Source organism: Globicephala melas, chromosome 2 (genome assembly GCF_963455315.2).
Source record: "Globicephala melas chromosome 2, mGloMel1.2, whole genome shotgun sequence".
NCBI lineage: Eukaryota > Metazoa > Chordata > Mammalia > Artiodactyla > Delphinidae > Globicephala > Globicephala melas.
The window spans coordinates 23,709,159-23,726,045 of record NC_083315.2 but is presented as its reverse complement, the minus strand read 5'-3'; the positions used below and the strand labels follow the sequence as shown (position 1 = coordinate 23,726,045).

General features: G+C 41.8%; 1 protein-coding gene across 1 annotated transcript in view; it reads right to left on the bottom strand.

The window, feature by feature from the left end:
* Positions 1-16,887, bottom strand: part of ITIH5 (inter-alpha-trypsin inhibitor heavy chain 5) — a 74,666-nt gene that overhangs the window by 35,936 nt on the left and 21,843 nt on the right. Inside the window, exons 5-6 of the mRNA XM_030836910.2 lie at positions 15,694-15,944; positions 1,707-1,876 (exon numbers count right to left, since the gene is read on the bottom strand). Of these exons, the coding sequence (XP_030692770.1) occupies positions 1,707-1,876; positions 15,694-15,944 (421 nt within the window). The remainder of the gene's footprint in view (positions 1-1,706; positions 1,877-15,693; positions 15,945-16,887) is intronic.

The window sequence follows — 16,887 nt, the reverse complement described above, 5'->3', positions numbered from 1 at the left end:
ATTGGTAGTTTGATAGGGATTGCATTGTATCTGCAGATTGCTTTGGGTAGTATAGTCATCTTCACAATGTTGATTCTTCCCATCCAAGAACATGGTATAGCTCTCTATCTGTTTGTATCATCTTTAATTTGTTTCATCAGTGTCTTATAGTTTTCTGCATACAGGTCTTTTGCCTCCTTAGGTAGGTTTATTCCTAGGTATTTTATTCTTTTTGTTCCACTGGTAAATGGGAGTGTTTCCTTAATTTCACTTTCAGATTTTTCATCATTAGTGTATAGGAATGCAAGAGATTTCTGTGCATTAATTTTGTATCCTGCTACTTGACCAAATTCATGGATTAGCTCTAGTAGTTTTCTGGTAGCATCTTTAAGATTCTCTATGTATAGTATCATGCCATCTGCAAACAGTTACAGCTTTACTTCTTTTCCAATTTGGATTCCTTTTATTTCTTTTTCTTCTCTGATTGCTGTGGCTAAAACTTCCAAAACTATGTTGAATAATAGTGGTGAGAGTGGACAACCTTGTCTTGTTCCTGATCTTAGAGGAAATGGTTTCAGTTTTTCACCATTGAGAACAATGTTGGCTGTGGGTTTGTCATATATGGCGTTTATTATGTTGAGGTAAGTTCCCTCTATACCCATTTTCTGGAGAGTTTTTTTAATCATAAATGGATGTTGAATTTTGTTGAAAGCTTTCTCTGCATCTATTGAATGACCATATGGTTTTTCTCCTTGAATTTGTTAACATGGTGTTTCACATTGATTGATTTGCGTATACTGAAGAATCCTTGCATTCCTGGGATAAACCCCACTTGATCATGGTGTATGATCCTTTTATTTTATTTATTTTTTTTGTGGTACATGGGCCTCTCACCGTCTTGGCCTCTCCCGTTGCAGAGCATAGGCTCCGGGCGCACAGGCCCAGCGGCCATGGCCCACGGGCCCAGCTGCTCCACGGCATGTGGGATCTTCCCAGACCGAGGCACGAACCCGTGACCCCTGCATCGGCAGGTGGACTCTCAACCACTGTGCCACCAGGGAAGCCCGTATGATCCTTTTAATGTGCTGTTGGATTGTTTGCTAGTATTCTGTTGAGGATTTTTGCATCTATGTTCATCAGTGATATTGGTCTGTAGTTTTCTTTCTTTGTGACATCTTTGACTAATTGCTAATTTAATCTGTATAAAGTCATTCCTTAAAAGTATATCGACTACACTGACTAAATCAATTTAAATTATCCATCCCTTCTTGACCCTTGTCACTTGAGAATCCTGCTCCCTTCATTATCTGGTTTTTCCTAACCACCTTTCATGTTAAGACATAAAGACTGCTTACATCCTGGATGCACATTAATACATTTTGATATTCCCGCCCTGTCTTTGGAGCAACATAACCTAAGAAAAAGGAGCCATGGGCCAGTCTCTCTAAGTTAAAATTAAAGATGAACTAAGTTCTAACTTCATCTAAAACACCGCAGGGAAAATTATAGGTTTCATTCGGTTCCAGATTACTGACTCAGGAAACAGATAGCCGCAGCCTCCAGCAAGGGAACACTGCTGGTCTTCTTGGAGACATATTTGGGGTTAAAACAGATTTCCTAAGAACTGGAAGTTCTCTCTCCCATAGGTAAGTATTGAAATCCCTAGTTCTGGGTGTAACTAAGAGTATCAAGCAACTAACATGAAACAGCAACAACGAACCCATTACCTGGATGTCCCCAATGCTCTGTTCCCTATTAACATCATATCTAATGATGAAATCTCCCAAAATGCCATTCTGGGCAATCTTGGCTTGTTGGACCACAGTAGGTTTAAAAACGACTTTGGCAAAAGTTTCGTTTTGGTTGATAACAGTAGAAGGAGGTGGCCCAGAATCATCTGTAAGCAAGATATAAAGATAATTAATAACTGAATACATAAATTTTTTCTGAAAAGAAACAAGATCTATTTTGCATGGACACAAAGGGTTAGACTTTATTTTAGTGCAGGTTTATGTTTCATATGAACTCCCAAAACTTTGTACAGATAACATATCACAATGCACCAGGTATGTTAGCATATATTTCACTTCTATGCCTCCTTTTAAATCTTTTCTTATAAGAATTTTTAAAATACGCAAAAGTAGACAGAACAGTAAAATGAACTCCCATGTACCCATCACCTGACTTTAACAATTATCAACCTTTTACCAATCTTTTGCATCTGTTTTTATGTATCCTCTCACAATTGTTTCCTAGAATTTTAAAACAAATCTGAGCCCTTCATCCATGAATACTTCATCCATGAATACTTCAGTATATATCTCTAACTACAAGAACACTTTTAGTGTAACCACAAAACCACTGGCACAAGTAACAAAATTAATGCTCAGTGCTTAATTATCAACCTATACTCAGTTTGTATTTAAATTTTCCTGAGTCTCTAGAACCTATCTGGGAACAGTTGCTTTGTTTGAATCAGGATCATAACAAAGTCCCCACATCACATTTGGTTTATGTTTCTTAAATCTCTTTTAACCCACTAGTGTCCCCCCTCTTCACCTTTTTTCTAATGCTACACATAAGTGCTGTAAAACACTGGTTATTTGTCCTATGGAGTTTCTTACATTCTGTATTTTGTGATTGTTTACTTGTCCTGTCCTTTAACTTGCTCTTCTGAAGCCCTGGTCCCCAATTTTGGGTTGAGTGTAGCATCTGGGGGAGTAGAAAACATACCAATGCCCGGGCCAAGAGCTCATTTAATTGGTCTGCGACACAGCCAAGGCATCAAGATGTTTAAATTCCCCGTGGGAGTCTAATGCTCAGTTAAGATTGAGAATCACAGCTCAGTCCCCTGTAGTTCCTGTGTTCTGGTGGGTAGAGCTAGAGACAGGCTACACTCAGCTTCAGTGCCATGGACAAGAACACTTCTTGGTGATGCTGAGTCCCTACTACTTTATCACATCAGAAAGTACACAATATCTAGTTGGCTACTTTTAGTTGCAGTAAGATTCATGGTGGGTTCTGACCACCCACGATAAAGTTCCTCATCAGTCTTTCCCTTAATAGTTTTATCAATCACTGATGATGTCTGCCTGTTCACTATTTCATTAGAGTCGCAGAAGGCTGCTTTCTAATTCTATCATTCCTTCCATATGGAATTCTTCAGTAAGGAACACTTTTCCTCCATCAATCATTTGGTTGCCCTAACATACTGTTTGTCCAGAAAACTTATGACTCTTTAAAGAAAAAATTTCCCAAAGCTTTCCCCAGCATGAAACTTAGGATATAAATTGAATTCCAGAAAGAGGATCAATGGATTTTATGTGATTTAAGAAAAATTAGTGATGACAAAGAGCGTCTCGTTTCACTCCTAACCTTCATTCCTTCCGTAGGACACACTACAGAGAATTATTTCGTGGACTACCCACCTTTGTATATCCATACACCATGTCTATATATCGAACAACAGAAACCCAGAGTTTTGAGATCTGCATGCATCATGAAGAATATGAAAACAAAATGAGGAATTCGTAAACATCAGTATGTGGACTTTTTATCCAGATACTGAATCAAAGCCCGGATTAAAACTGCTGCACAGCATCTGATTCTCTTTTTAAATCTATTCAAGTTGTACCATGGAGTAAGCTGACCAGCAATTTTCCATCCCTAATTAGCAAAACAAAAAAGGAAATGAGGCATAATTTGTCCATGGTAATTTGTGTTTAAGAGTAAACTTCTTGGGCTTCCCTGGTGGCGCAGTGGTTGAGAGTCCGCCTGCCGATGCAGGAGACACGGGTTCGTGCCCCGGTCTGGGAAGATCCCACATGCCATGGAGTGGCTGGGCCCGTGAGCCATGGCTGCTGAGCCTGCGTGTCCAGAGCCTGTGCTCTGCAACAGGAGAGGCCACACAGTGAGAGGCCCGCGTACCGAAAAAAATAAATAAATAAACTTCTTTCTGCTAAGGGCTTATTAGACAAAAGTCAAAGGAAGCTTAGACATTTCCTTCAACAGAACTGACAATTATTATTTAGAGACCATTTAGGTGTAACCTTAACAGGAACCACCAGGCAGAACTGACTCTTCTATTATTTGTACTTATCAAGGGCAGGGATTTCAGGAGTGACCAGAGAGCTAGCAAACAGAAAGTCTGTTCTTACAGAAAGTCAATTGTATGCAAGAGAACATACTTCCAACAGATCTGCTCATCTGAAGAAGGAGCTGTGAAAATCTCAAAGGCATGCTGACAAGTGCCAGCCTGTGTTCCCTGGAGTCAATCTTTCATTGTCATTACTGGCAAAGCCCCAAGAGTGAGAGGTATGATAATACATTAGCTAAGAACTCAGGATCACAAGTGAGTCAGAAGGACCTGCATTTGATACTGGGTCTGCCTCTCATCATCTCTGAGGCTCTGGGCAGGTTATTGAGCCCTGGTTATCTCATCTATAAAATGGATGAATGGTCTACCAAACACACAATTGAAATGGTTGTGATGTGATGTACCTAGCATCATTCTGATTCATGGTGGGCAGTCACGCTAGCTAACATTATCATCAACCACAAAGGGGTACAAAAAATAGAAGGGCCAGTGAATTCTAAAACAACACAACGTGTCAAACTTGGGATACTTCTTGCAACGAAGAGGAAAGAACTACTGCTATTCGCAACACGGTTGAATCTGAGAGTCATTTTGAGTGAAAACACAAGATACAAAAGGAAGTATTCACTATGTTTCCATTTACACAAAACTCAAGAGCAGGCATAACTCACTCATGGCAATTGAAGGAGCCTAGCGGTTCCCTTGGGGGGTGAATACTGACTGGGAAAGAGGATAAGGGGACCTTTTGGGGTGCTGAAAATATTCCACCTCTTGACCTGAAAGTAATTGGTTGGGTATATACATAGGTAAAAATTCATTAAATTGCACACATAAGATTTATACACTTTATTCTGGGCATAGCCAAATTAAAAAAAAAATTAAACTCATTGAAAGCTGTATAGTCCAATAGATTGAACAAACAATCCCTGGGATGGAACACAGTATTATTTGCCAAATAAACCTCTATCTTAGGGTAAGTCTGGTTGTGTAGGCATTTATATGGGGATTAGGTGTATTCATTGTAGTTCCAGCTGGCAGAATGAGGACCAGGGACAGAGTTACGAGGAAGCACTTTCGTGCAGCATCTCTAAGCTCTAAGAAGGATGTCCTGTGGGCAGAAGCAGCTTTCACAACTCATCTCACTAGAAGTGTTCCAGCAAACGCTGGATGGGTTCATCACCTGCAGGGGTGATGCAGACCAGCTCTACCACGTAGTTTTGGACCAGCAGCATCAGTATCACCTGGGAACTTGCTAGAAACACAAATTCTTGGGTTCATCCCAGAAACTCTGAGTCAGAAACCCTGGAGGTGGGACCCAGGAATCTGTATTTTCACAATCCTTCCAGGTGATTCTGGTTCCTGCACAAAGACAGTGGTCATGTGCCTTTGATATATGTAATTGGGCGCCACTAGATTCTCTCTAACCTTAAAATTCTACATGAATGAGATTTGACTCTCTTTACACTGTCAGGACATACCTACTTTTTCATGTTTCAAGTCTCTCTCATTGAAATGGTCTTTACAATTACCCTGAATTAATACCATTCATGGTGGAATGAAAGTACTGAGGATTAAAAAGTATAATTTCTCTCTTCATAATTAATTGACTAGGCTCTTTGATATAAGCCATGAGAAAGGATAGTGTATTATTATTTTTGTTTCCTGCTGACCTCTGATGTTTGCTAGTGCGTGATGAAAATTCATGAGATTCCTCTAAATAGGCTTATTTTATGTGCCCAAAGAGTGGTTTGATTCCCAGCTGGGTTATTCACCAAGAAGCCCAGTTCCTGAGACTGACCTCCACCCACTAAGTACCAGACAGTCAATGTGACCCAAGGAATTTTCCACTACCTATCAAAAAAAAAAAAAAAAGGTCTGCTGGGAAAAATTCCAGAGTAGTATCTCTAGAAAATAAAATCCTCTTTTTATTAGAGAAGGAAAAAATCTTAATAAAAAATTTATTAGACAATGAAAAAAATCAATGAGATTAGTATAGGCTGCCCACAGTTACTGACCAAAATCTCAAAGGAGAATAGTACTATTTAGCTTTTCCTGACTGTGAATTGGGGCTCATCCTGGTGACCGCCACAAAATCGTAAGTACAATGAGCTAATTTATTAGCAGGGCCCTCAGCGATCACGGGATGTGTCCTAAACATAATGAAGAGTGCAAGGCAACAGGTTGGGAGCAGACCAAGAGTGAGAATCTGACCTACTTTTCTAATGAGAAACCACATATTTTTTCCTCCTATTGGTTTGCCCTCCTTCGTGCCCACTTGGTCAGGGATAGCAGTGAACTTCGGTGATTGCTCTGAATTGAAGGAAACTGTGTCTTCTCATGTCATCCCCCTGTTTTAGTCCAAGCATCAGTGGTCTTGTGTAAGATGACCTTCGGGGGCACAAGACTGCCTCTAGAGCATCCTTGAGAAGATTCACCGACTGCCCTTTTCCCACCCACCCTTCCCTGCTTCTCAGGTCATTAGCATCCCCACGATGCCCTCTTCCTGTCTAAAGCCCCATGTTTTCGAACAAGAAGATACGTGTTATTTTAGAACCCACATAATACCGAAGGAAGTGGGCTCTAGAGTTTGGGAGACTCAAAACGACAGACTTAATATCTCTGAGCCTCAGTTCCACATCTTGCAAATCCACATCATAGAATCACAGTCAGAATTAAGTGACATCATATATAAAAGCAAGTGAGGATGGTGCCTGGCACATGGTAGATGCTCAACACATAATAGCCCCAGCCTCTCCCCCTTCAGAAGTACCTTCTTATTCTTTTTGTCTAGGATGAAAGGCAACTCATGAGGGAAGAAAAACTCTTTGGTAACACAGTTTACATTTTCCCATAACAGGTTTCTCTACACCACTAAGAGCTTAGTAAAAACAAATAATCATTATTTAGAGGAAAAAAGGCACATCATAATGAACATTCTTAACAGGGAATTCAAGAATGTTGATACAGAGAATGATCTTTATAAAGTATAATGGAATTAGTAGCTTCCCAAGAGCTCCCTGAAATTATATACAGAATTTGGCATGAAAGTGTACATGTAGGGACTTCCCTGGTGGCGCAGCGGTTAAGACTCCGTGCTCCCAATGCAGGGGGCCCAGGTTCGATCCCTAGTCAGGGAACTACATCTCACATGCATGCCACAACTAAGAGTTCGCATGCCACAACTAAGGAGCCCACCTGTCGCAACTAAGACCCAGCACAACCAAATAAATAAAATAAATATTTTTTTCAAAAAAGAAAGTGTACATGTGTATTTTTTTCTGGAGAGATGTCCGTAGCTTTCACCAGATTCTCCAAGGAGCCCGCATAAAGTTAAGAGCCATGCATACAAGTGCCATTAAATATTCCTATTTTTCCCATTGATTCTATCTTGTAATAATAAGGCACGTCATCTATTTTGCATAAAGCATGAAGGGAACAGGGATGTTATTCACAAATAAACACTCCCTTCCTAGACAACCACCTGGGGGAAAAGGGAAGCTGACTGCTATGTACAGTGTCTAAAGGTGAAAAGATTTAGGAGCAAAGAACCACAGTCAAAGTCATCAGCTGAAAGCCACACCTCTTTGGGTCAACTGATGGGGGATTTCCTGGCCTCTGTTTCCTGTGGGCCTTGGGTTTGCCAACTGTCGGAGAAAAACAGCCAACACCTGGTGATTTTATAAAAGGATTTCCAAACAAACACTGTCTACTCATTTCCCCTTGGAAAAGACGCTAAACTGTCTATACTTGCTTATGTAACTTTCTCATCTGGGCTCCAGTGGGGAGATTTCTTCAATAAAGGGCAAGTCAAAAACATGTGAATAATTGGCCAACTACCCTTCAATGGTCACGATAAAGACAACATTCAAGCAAACTGGCAGAGTATTAAAAGAAGAAGTGATGGGGATGTAATTATGGCATGGCGACTATGGTTAATAATACTGTGTTGCATATGTAAGAGGTGCTAAGGGAGTTGATCTTAAAAGTTCTCATCATAAGGAAAACAATTCTGTAACCACGTATGGTGAGGAATGTCGCTAGGTTTACTGTGGTCATCATTTTGCATTAGATACAAATAAATCATTTTGTTGTACACCTGAAACTAACATAATGTATGTCAACAGTACCTATATTGGATAGGTCTCGGGGAAAAACAAAGTGGTAAAGTTGAGGCAATGAAGACGGAAAAGAATTTAAATACCATTGTAAGTCCCCTATTACATGCAGTTTTCTTATTGGAATGGGGCTTTCTCCTCTATATTGATAGTTGGTATTTTAAATCCTTTTGAAAATAGCATCATATAGATATGACAACATACAGCATAGAATGATAATGCAAATTTACAGCTGAAGGCGTTCAAATTCAACTCCATCACTGTATAGGTAAGCAGTGTTTGCCCAGATTTCTTAGCCAATTAGCTTACGACTTCACTCCTTACTCAAAGCTCTTTCTTTCCCCAAAACGATACATTACTGAGTCTCAGGTTTCCCTGTTTGAATGACTTGCCCAGAGAAACTATGCATGAAAACAAGTAGAGCTACCTCATACATTCTAAATGCAGATAACCCCTAAAAACATGAATTACCCCTTCCTGATACCATTTTGTGTCCATTGATGACCTCCAACATTAGCTGCTCTAAGTGCCTGAAACTGGACCAAATGAAGGCCCAGCAAAAGCAGTGCTAGGACAGCAAAGGAATATAAGACTAAGAGGTTTCTGGTAAATTCTTCTACGTTGTCCTCTGGCACTCAGGCAGAACACGACCCAATCACTGAGAAAACCTGGGTGGCATTTTATAGATGCAACCTTACAGAGGGTGTCCTTATACTACTATTCAAAACTGCCAATTCTTCTTACCCAGTAGGATGGCTACTACCAAATAAAACACACACACACACAAAAAAAAGAAACCAAAAAAACCCACCAGAAAATAGCAAATGTTGTCAAGGGTGTGGAAAAACTGGAACCCCTGTGCACTGTTGGCGGGAATATAAAATGGTATAACGCTGCAGAAAACGGTATGGTGGTTCCTCAAAAACTTAGAAGTAGAACTGCCACGTGATCCAGCAATTCCACTCTGGGGCATATACCCAATAGAAGTGAAAGCAGGATCTCAAAGACCCTACACGCCATGTTCATAGCAATACTATTCACAATAGCCAAGAAGGGGAAGCAACCCAAGTGTCCTTCTACAGATAAATGGATGAACAAGATGTGGTCTATATGCACAATGGAATACCAGTCGGCCATAAAAAGGAAGGAAACCCTGTTGTGTGCCACAGTATGGACGAACCCCGAAGACATGATGCTAAGTAAAATAAATCAGTCACGAAAAGACAAGTACTGTATGATTCTACTTATACGAGGTCCCTAGAGTTGTTAAACTCATAGAGGCAGAAAGTAGAATGGTGGTTGCCAAGGTCTGGGGCAGTGGGAGAAGGGAGAGTTGTTAAATGGATATAGAGGTGCAGTTTGGGAAGATGAAGACATTCTGGAGATTCTGAATAAACTCAACACTACTGAACTGTACACTTCAGAACGACTAGGATGGTCAATTTAATGTTATATGCTTTTTACCACAATTTAAAACTTTTGTTCATTTTTAAATGAACTTATTTACAAAACAGAAATAGACTCACAGACATAGAAAACAAACTTATGGTTACCAAAGGGGAAAGGCGGGGAGGGATAAATTAGGAGTTTGGGGTTAATATACACACACTACTATATATAAAATAGATAAACAACAAGGACCTACTGTATAGCACAGGGAACTATACTCAATATTTTGCAATAACCTATAAGGGAAAAGAATCTGATAAAGAAAAAATATATATATATTTATGTATAACAATCACTGTGCTGTACACCTGAAACTAACACGACACTGTAAATCAACTACACTTCAATTACAAAAAAACTCATATTGATTTTTCAAAACTGCCCGCTCTAAGCTCTTCAAGGGCAGTGACAATGCCTTGGACATCTGCAGGTGCCAGGCGTTCAGCACAGGACGTGGTGAGGACTCAAGGTACGCTTGCGGAACATTTAACCTGGACACGGCTCAGCACATTGGCACATACTTGGGCAGATGAATGGAAGGGCCCTTCAAGAGGGTCACCTTGAAAGTGTGCTGGTGGGCGTGGCAGATGCTCTAGTTGATAGAGGTCACCTGCATCCACCTCTGGTTGCAGCCACACTTGTGGTGGACAGTGCCATTCACCCGGACAACACCCCACCTCACACAGCAAACTAAGACAGCAGCAGGAGAAAGGAAGAAACAGAGTGAGGCCTCCCAGAGAAGAGCAGGAGGGTCACCAGTACCAAGTGAAAGAGAGAAGGCTACCCTCCCCGGTGTCTCGGAGCCACCCTTCTCAGAGCCAGCGCCGACCCAACTAGAGCCAACGTCCAAACAGACAAGTAACATGGGTCCTCCTATCAGCATTAAGAACAGAACAAAAAAAAACACATCCAACTATGGAGCCAAATGATTCATACCTCAATAATTTCTGCACTGAACAATGCTGGAAACCCTCACATAACAACCAGATTGCTTCCTGGCAAATGTACAGAGGCCAAGAGGGGCCATGCCCTTCCAGCTGCAGACTGGAGACTGGATCCAGGGGAAAGACACACAGCAGTGGGGAACCGGAGCTGGGGGTGAGCCGTTAGTCACAATGCAGCCTTTAATAGGGCAGAGCACCAGATTTAGCAAATAAAAAGACAGGATGTCCGGTTACATCTGAATTTCAGATAAACCACGAATGATTTTTTTTAGGATAAGTATGTCTCAGATACTGCACAGGATATACTGTTTATCTGAAATTCAACTGTAACGGAGCATCCTGTCTTTTATCTGGCAATTCTGGAAAAGGGAGGGATCTAGATTCTTGTAACCAGTCTTCTGGAACCAAATTCTGTCTCCTAATCCCTCCTTCACAACAGAATAAGAGCTACACCCAAGAGCTGACAAAATTGACCAACTTAAGCCAGGAATGTATTGAAAATCCAATAGCATCTTCACTGCCGACAGTTATTTATTCCTAAATTCTTTTAACAAATATTCACTGAGCACCCACTCTATGCCAGGCACCACACTAGGTGCCTTGATTACAATCCTCAGAGCCTTCACAGCAAAAGGCAGAGTCATGAGGTTACCAGACCAAGCAAAGAAAAAGAGAAATAAGATTTTTAAACAGATTCAACCAACCCCTCATTGTGCATCTACGGATATGCAGAACACAGGCTAGTCTGCAGTCAAAAGTGACTGGAGCTCTTCCCTGGTGGCGCAGTGGTTGGGAGTCCGCCTGCCGATGCAGGGGACACGGGTTCGTGCCCCGGTCCGGGAAGATCCCACATGCCGCGGAGCGGCTGGGCCCGTGAGCCACGGCCGCTGAGCCTGCGCATCCGGAGCCTGTGCCCCGCAACGGGAGAGGCCACAGCAGTGAGAGGCCCGCGTACCGCAAAAAAAAAAAAAAAAAAAAAAATGCAGCTGTCTGAAAATAGAGACAGAGGTAGATTGGTGGCTGCCTGGGGCTGAGGTGGGAACAGGGAGTGACTGCAAGTAGGCACAAATATCTTTTCGGGGTGATAGGAATGTTCTAAAGTTGGGTTGTGCTGATGTTGCGTAACTCTGCAAATGTACTAAAAATCACTGAATTATAGACTTAAAATGAGAAAATTTTATGCTATGCAAACTGAGCTTCAATAAAAACTGCTTTTTCAAAAAGCAAAGAATATAAGCGATAAACAATGAGAGTCACAGAACCGTATCTGTTTAGTGGTAGAAAAACTTTTCAACATTGTTCTTTAGCTTTACAAATAAATAAGCATGTTAAAAAGCGCTCATAAAAAATCTGTTTCTCATAGAAATTCAAATAATATCAAACCCCAAAAATACAGCTACCCAGGCCTCACCCAGATAAATTCTAATTCACGTGTTTCAGGTAGGACTCAGTCATCTGTTTTGTTTTTTTTTTTAACCTCTCCTGTGCCTGTAGGGTATAGCCAGGTTTGAGCATCGCTGATGTAAAGCAAAAGGGGATAAAACAGGCAAGGTACCTTATTTCTTATTTTGTTTATCTCATTTTATTTTACTCCTAGCCATCAGGGATCTGATCATAAATGAAAGTTTTATGCCCCCCTCCAGTTTTTTTTTTTTTTTAAGCATGGAAAGGGCAGTAATTTTGGTGCCATAGGGCCATAAGAAGTTTGAGATTTTAACCTAGAGAGTGAAATAACCAGCTTTAAACATAGATGGAATATCTATCCTGGTGTATGACTTGAGAAGATCACACATCCAGGGATGTTCCAGGAAAGTTTTAATTTCAAATACTCTGTTCCACTGAGCTCACAAATCATAAAAATATTTTAGAGGAGTTACTGGAGGAGAAGGGAGGGTGACAGATGAGAGAGGGAGTCTGGTCTTGTACCGAATACCAATTTGTATCCTTTTAGAGTTTGAACCATGCACCTGAGTTAACTATTTTAATAATCCAGAAAGTATAATGCTTTGGCTTCCAAAGTACATCTCACCGAATTGGCTTTCACATTGAGAAAAAGCCCATTCATTTACGATTCAGTAGCCGTGGGTCCAATCCCCATACATCGGACAAGTAAACTGAGGCAAAGGTAGGTTCCACTGCTTTTAGCCTTTCTCTTTCTTTTTTCGTAACTAGGGAGAGACTCGGAATTTGAACTCACACCCTCAGTATTTTACAAAAGCTCCCAGAGAGGGCTGTTCTAGAGGCTGAAGGAGATAATCTTGTGTGCAAGGGCCGAGTCTAGTAGCTAGCACGTAGTCATCTTTATCTAGAATTGCTTCCGTAAAGATGTCAATGGGTCCAGCGGTCAGAGAAGTCCAGAAATCTGACCTCTTAAGGACAGCCAGATCTATCAGAGGCATGTGCTGGCTCTGGTCCACATTCACACGATCACAGCCAACATCCTGGTCTAAGTGCTATTCTAGCTGCACCTCTATCCTGGATGCTTTCTGGAAACACGCAATAGCGTCCAGACAAAATCACAACATCCTATGCCTCTGGCTCCTGGGGCTGCCGTTTTGCAGGAAGAGGAACAGCTGAGCTCTGGATGGGAATGAGGGGCAAAAGGGCCCCGGTCCACTGCACCTGGCCTGGGTAATGGCCTGTGAGACCTCTCACTCTGGAAGGCAAAATATCTACTCTGGTGCAAAGAGCCAGGAAAACAATTTTCTTAAAAATAAACAGATTCCCAAGAGGTCAATGGTCTGGAAAAATTCCTCTGAGATTCCCACAGGCCCTGCAGATAAGCAGTAACAGGATTAACAACGGGATTCAGATCTGTCCCCTCCAAGCATAACCCACACACCACAACGCAGACACCTCTGAAGAGTCACAGTGGTTCTGAACCTGGAAAGACACACATCCTTTTCATTCCTACAGCAGGACGACCATACTTCCCACGTGGGAAAATTTCCCACTAAATTGTGAATAGGGAGAAATGAAATTTTAAAATGTTCTTTCTTATTAGATTAGGTGTGTATTTTTCTTTTTTTTCCTTTTTTTTCTTCCTTTTCTTCTCTACTTTGCAGACACCTCATTAGCTATCTACTCTTCAAAACGCATCCTGTTTAATACTGTAAGGAGACAAAGGTTAATCAGACAAAGACCTGCTTCACAATCACTTATGATCTAATAGGGGAGATAAGATTTGCAGAGAAAAAAAGTAAATGGAAGGGGATAATAATTATGATGATTAAGCTCTTACTCGGCACCACATGTACACAAAAGCTTCCCAATGACCCTAAGAGACAGTTACTATCCCTGTTTACAGATGCGTAAGCTGAGTCTCACACGGCCCAGGTCAGCTTTTTTCAAGGACATAGTTCATAACTGATTGAAAATCCATTAACCATACACACAGTGACCTAGATGACCTAAGAATGGTGTCATGTATCTCATGCCATTTCTGAATGTCAGGTCCCTTGATGATATCTGTAACTTTCTGACGAGATCTGGATGGACTGCCAGCCCACTGTCTGGAGTCAACTTATAATAGACCTGAATCCACACTCCAGTCTTTGAGGGTGAACGACTTCTCACGTCCAGAGTCACTCACTGAACTGCGTGCTGGGGGCAGAACACGTATGTTCCGTACTGTCACGACCAGAGTCACTCACTGAACTGCGTGCTGGGGGCAGAACGCGTATGTTCCATACTGTCACGTCCAGAGTCACTCACTGAACTGCGTGCTGGGGGCAGAACGCGTACGTTCCATACTGTCACGTCCAGAGTCACTCACTGAACTGCGTGCTGGGGGCAGAACGCGTATGTTCCATACTGTCATGTCCAGAGTCACTCACTGAACTGCGTGCTGGGGGCAGAACACATACGTTCCATACTGTCACGTCCAGAGTCACTCACTGAACTGCGTGCTGGGGGCAGAACGCGTATGTTCCGTACTGTTCACTCTCCCACGTACCAGCTCCGGCTCTTGACTGTTTTTGCATCATGTAAGATAACGACATTCTGTTATTCCTCGTGTCAAGTTATTTCTCTCCTCTCCTTCCAACCTCATCCCTAAATATTCTTGTACGAGAAGCCTTCTTGGGAGACTCTGGACCCTCCTTGCAGTCACAGGGGTTGAACTCAGATTCTGCACACTCCATGATCACTTAGCACTCAGCACTTCCCTGATCTCAGTGTCACAGATGTCCGAAATCTTGTCATTCTAACCTCGGTGAATTTGGGGGCACATCTATGCTGTCACCAATTTGACATAAAGCCTTACTGATATATTTAAGATAAGGCACAATGCAAGTGAACATTTAATGTAAACTATTAGTGGAAATTAATACAGTGGTTAAAATTAGATTAGATTGAATTTTTCATTATCATTTCAACAGAGTGCTATTTAAAAAATTAAAATTTGAGAAAAAAGCAAATTGAGCAATCTTACTAATGAAGAAAAAATGTCTGTGTCTTAAGTCAAACTGGCAGTACGTATTTTTCATTATTTAAATTTAGAAAGATATAGCACATTATTTAGATGTTTACGTTAATGTCAAAAGTTTGCTTTAAAAACAGAGTATTGAAAAATAAAATAATAAAAAAAGAGTATTAGAAAATGACCACATACTCCCTTACCCCTAGTATAAAATGATTATTTTATATAACTTCCTGGTCTTTTGTCAGCTTCACAGTTAACATATTTAACATTAAAGTGTATATACAACTGTGTCTCTTTTTTCTCTATCACGTGCTGAATTGTTTTTGTAACCCTATTTTACTAATCACGTCTGTGTGGTTGAATACTTAGGATGAAGGAATGTTTTTGCTACTACAAATATTATCAAACGGGTTTGTACGTGTAACAGTACCGATATTCTAGATGTCTCACCGAGGTTAGATTCCCAGGAGTGATACGACAGTGTCAAATGATTTGAACATTTAAATCTCCTGATAGAGCCTGGCTTAAAAAAAAAAAGGTACAGGACACTGTCTTTGTTTTGCTGCTGTCCTTCAGATTCCCCCTCCTCTTGGGGCCTGTGCTGCAGGGGTGCCATCTGGTTTAATGCCAGCGCCCAGCTTGGAGTCAGCACACGACACCTGAGTGCATCCGGCCAGCACCGCTCACCTTGCCCCCGCCCGCTGCCCTGGCGACGGCTGTTCTGGAGCCCCAGCACCTCCAGCGCCGCGATGCCCGACCTCTCCAGAATGGTCACCTCCACCGTCAGCCGCCCCACCAGCTGCTGGGGCCGTACGCTGACCACGTGCTCGTACTTCCCCAGCCGCCGCTGCAGGAGCTCCTCGTAACTCAGGAGGAAGGCAGCCTTGTCCTTGCTGGGAAGCACCACGGAGGCTCTGAAGGTCTCCGTCCCCTTCTCCCTGGAAGAAAGAGAAAAGGGAACAGGGGATCGGAGAAAGCCACGTTCCCTCGAGTCCTCCAGGGCCCCGGCCAAACTCTCTCAGCGAGAGGCCTTAGCGTGGACCACAATGTTTCCCCATCATCAAGCCACCAGCCACTGCAGCTGCCCCCATGATGCATCCTGAGGGGATTCAGGAAGGAGAAAACCAGGAGACTGGCCCTAGATAGTTAAGATGCATATCTAAGGAATACTTTCAATGAGCCCAGACTCTTGCATCTTCCTATACACAGAAGCACTGAATTCATCAACTCGAGATGTCTGTTGTTTTTCAGTGTGTGTGATTAGCAGTAATCTTTTGATGTGTGACTACCTCTTTTTTTTTCAGCAAAAACTCCTCTATATCCTGGCTCCTGTTTGGAACAGTCCCTCAGAGCTGAGAAGCTGTCTCCCAGGCTATAGTCTTCAGTAATGCCTCCAATAAAACATAATTCTTGATTTTTAGGTTGTGCATATTTTTTTCAGTTGACATTAGAAAGAAAAACTAGAATTTAGTTTTGGGAGGAGTAGCAAAGGCCTGCACTAGAAGAAGGTCAGACAGGTTCAAGGAATTCTGAAGAGCAGAGAATTCAAAGACTACTGAACTCTCCGACCTCTCCTTGTGTCAGACCCGAGGGAGCAAAGGGGAGGGGGACTGACACAGCTGACCTCCAGGAAAAACAGATTCCTGCTGTGATCCGACTAAACGGAACCGTGGCTTGCCTGATTCTGCACAATTTATGAAGTGTAAGAAAAGATAATCCTCAAAAAGCCCACACCTTTTCCTCTAGATACTAAGGTCATTTTTCTTCAAAGGGAACAGATGACTTTTTTTTCAAATGGGCTGGTAGAGAGGGAAATTGATTATTCTCGGTATACTAGGTGGATCTCTAGTTAATGTTATCTACGGAGTCATTAAAAGTGAA